Source organism: Geospiza fortis, unplaced genomic scaffold (assembly GCF_000277835.1).
Source record: "Geospiza fortis unplaced genomic scaffold, GeoFor_1.0 scaffold662, whole genome shotgun sequence".
Classification (NCBI taxonomy): domain Eukaryota; kingdom Metazoa; phylum Chordata; class Aves; order Passeriformes; family Thraupidae; genus Geospiza; species Geospiza fortis.
The window spans coordinates 1,166,118-1,167,178 of record NW_005054450.1 but is presented as its reverse complement, the minus strand read 5'-3'; the positions used below and the strand labels follow the sequence as shown (position 1 = coordinate 1,167,178).

Genomic DNA, 1,061 nt, shown 5'->3' with positions numbered 1-1,061 from the left:
TATAGCAGCAAAATGTCCAAGGTTCTAACCACAATCAAATTAACGGATATCTGGCGGTAAAAAACAAGGTTGAAGGGATGCTGCCCTGATCCATTCGTCTTTGCTAAAATAATTCAGCTGTAAAAACTCCAAAATGTGACATATTGGAGGACACTTTTGTAACATAAGTAACTTCCTAGCTTGTCCTCCATGTTATTGACCATCGTTATCATTTAAATATATGTACAAGAATTAAGCTGCTTTTCTCCTCATCCACATGCTCCTGTGGTCACTACTGAAGTCAGTGCCGTGGGCATGCCAATCCATCAACAGCTCCCAGGTGTGTCTGCTCCACTCCTGCCAGAACAGCCCACACCCTGCTCTGCCCATTGGTGGTGGCGTGCACTGCAAGGGAATTTCAATGGTCATTCTGCTTGTCTCTCATCCAGGCTTGGATTTGCTCTTTAAGTTCTGGCACTAGTAAGGTAAAAAAAAAAAAAAAAAAGAAAAGAGAAAAAAGAATGATTAAATTACTTGGTAAATCCCTCATGACCAATAGCCATTTCCCATTTATACACCATAATGTTTTTCAGCCCAGTAGTTAAGAAAGCAAGGGTGTGAGGGTTATTTACCCTCAGAAAAAGGGAAAACAGAGGGAGTGAACTTTTCTGTGCAAGTTGACATCAAAGAACTGTTACTTGTGCTGAGGCCTCAGCACTGTGCTATGAAAGTCCAGACCTGCCCACAGGTGGCTGCCCCCAGCCCCATGCAGGGCCAGCTGTCCCACGGTACCTGGTTCCAGCATATTCTCTGTCAGCGTCTGACGGTTGAAGGGGTCAGTGGAGGAGTTGAGCAGGTGCCTCAGGATGATTGACCTGTCCATGATCGTTCCAGAGGGCAGCCTCACGGGGTCAGTCATCAGAGTGTCCATCAGGGGATCTGAGGGCACAAGGGTCTCCTCATCAAAGTGAGCAAACAGCTACAAACGTTATCTGCCCATCAACCCACAGTGCAAAACCAGTGCTCAGGGTCCCCAGGACACTGCTGAAGTTATGGAAAATGGTTAAATGGACATAAATCTT

The 1,061-nt window shown here is 45.8% G+C and overlaps 1 protein-coding gene across 1 annotated transcript in view; it reads right to left on the bottom strand.

Annotated features, from left to right (window-relative positions):
* Positions 1–2: 2 nt before the first annotated feature.
* The window catches only part of UBE4B (ubiquitination factor E4B), a 33,328-nt gene continuing 32,269 nt past the window's right edge, over positions 3–1,061 (bottom strand). Inside the window, exons 26-27 of the mRNA XM_031062546.1 lie at positions 772–918; positions 3–456 (exon numbers count right to left, since the gene is read on the bottom strand). Coding sequence (XP_030918406.1) covers positions 398–456; positions 772–918 — 206 coding nt within the window. The 3' untranslated portion in view covers positions 3–397. The remainder of the gene's footprint in view (positions 457–771; positions 919–1,061) is intronic.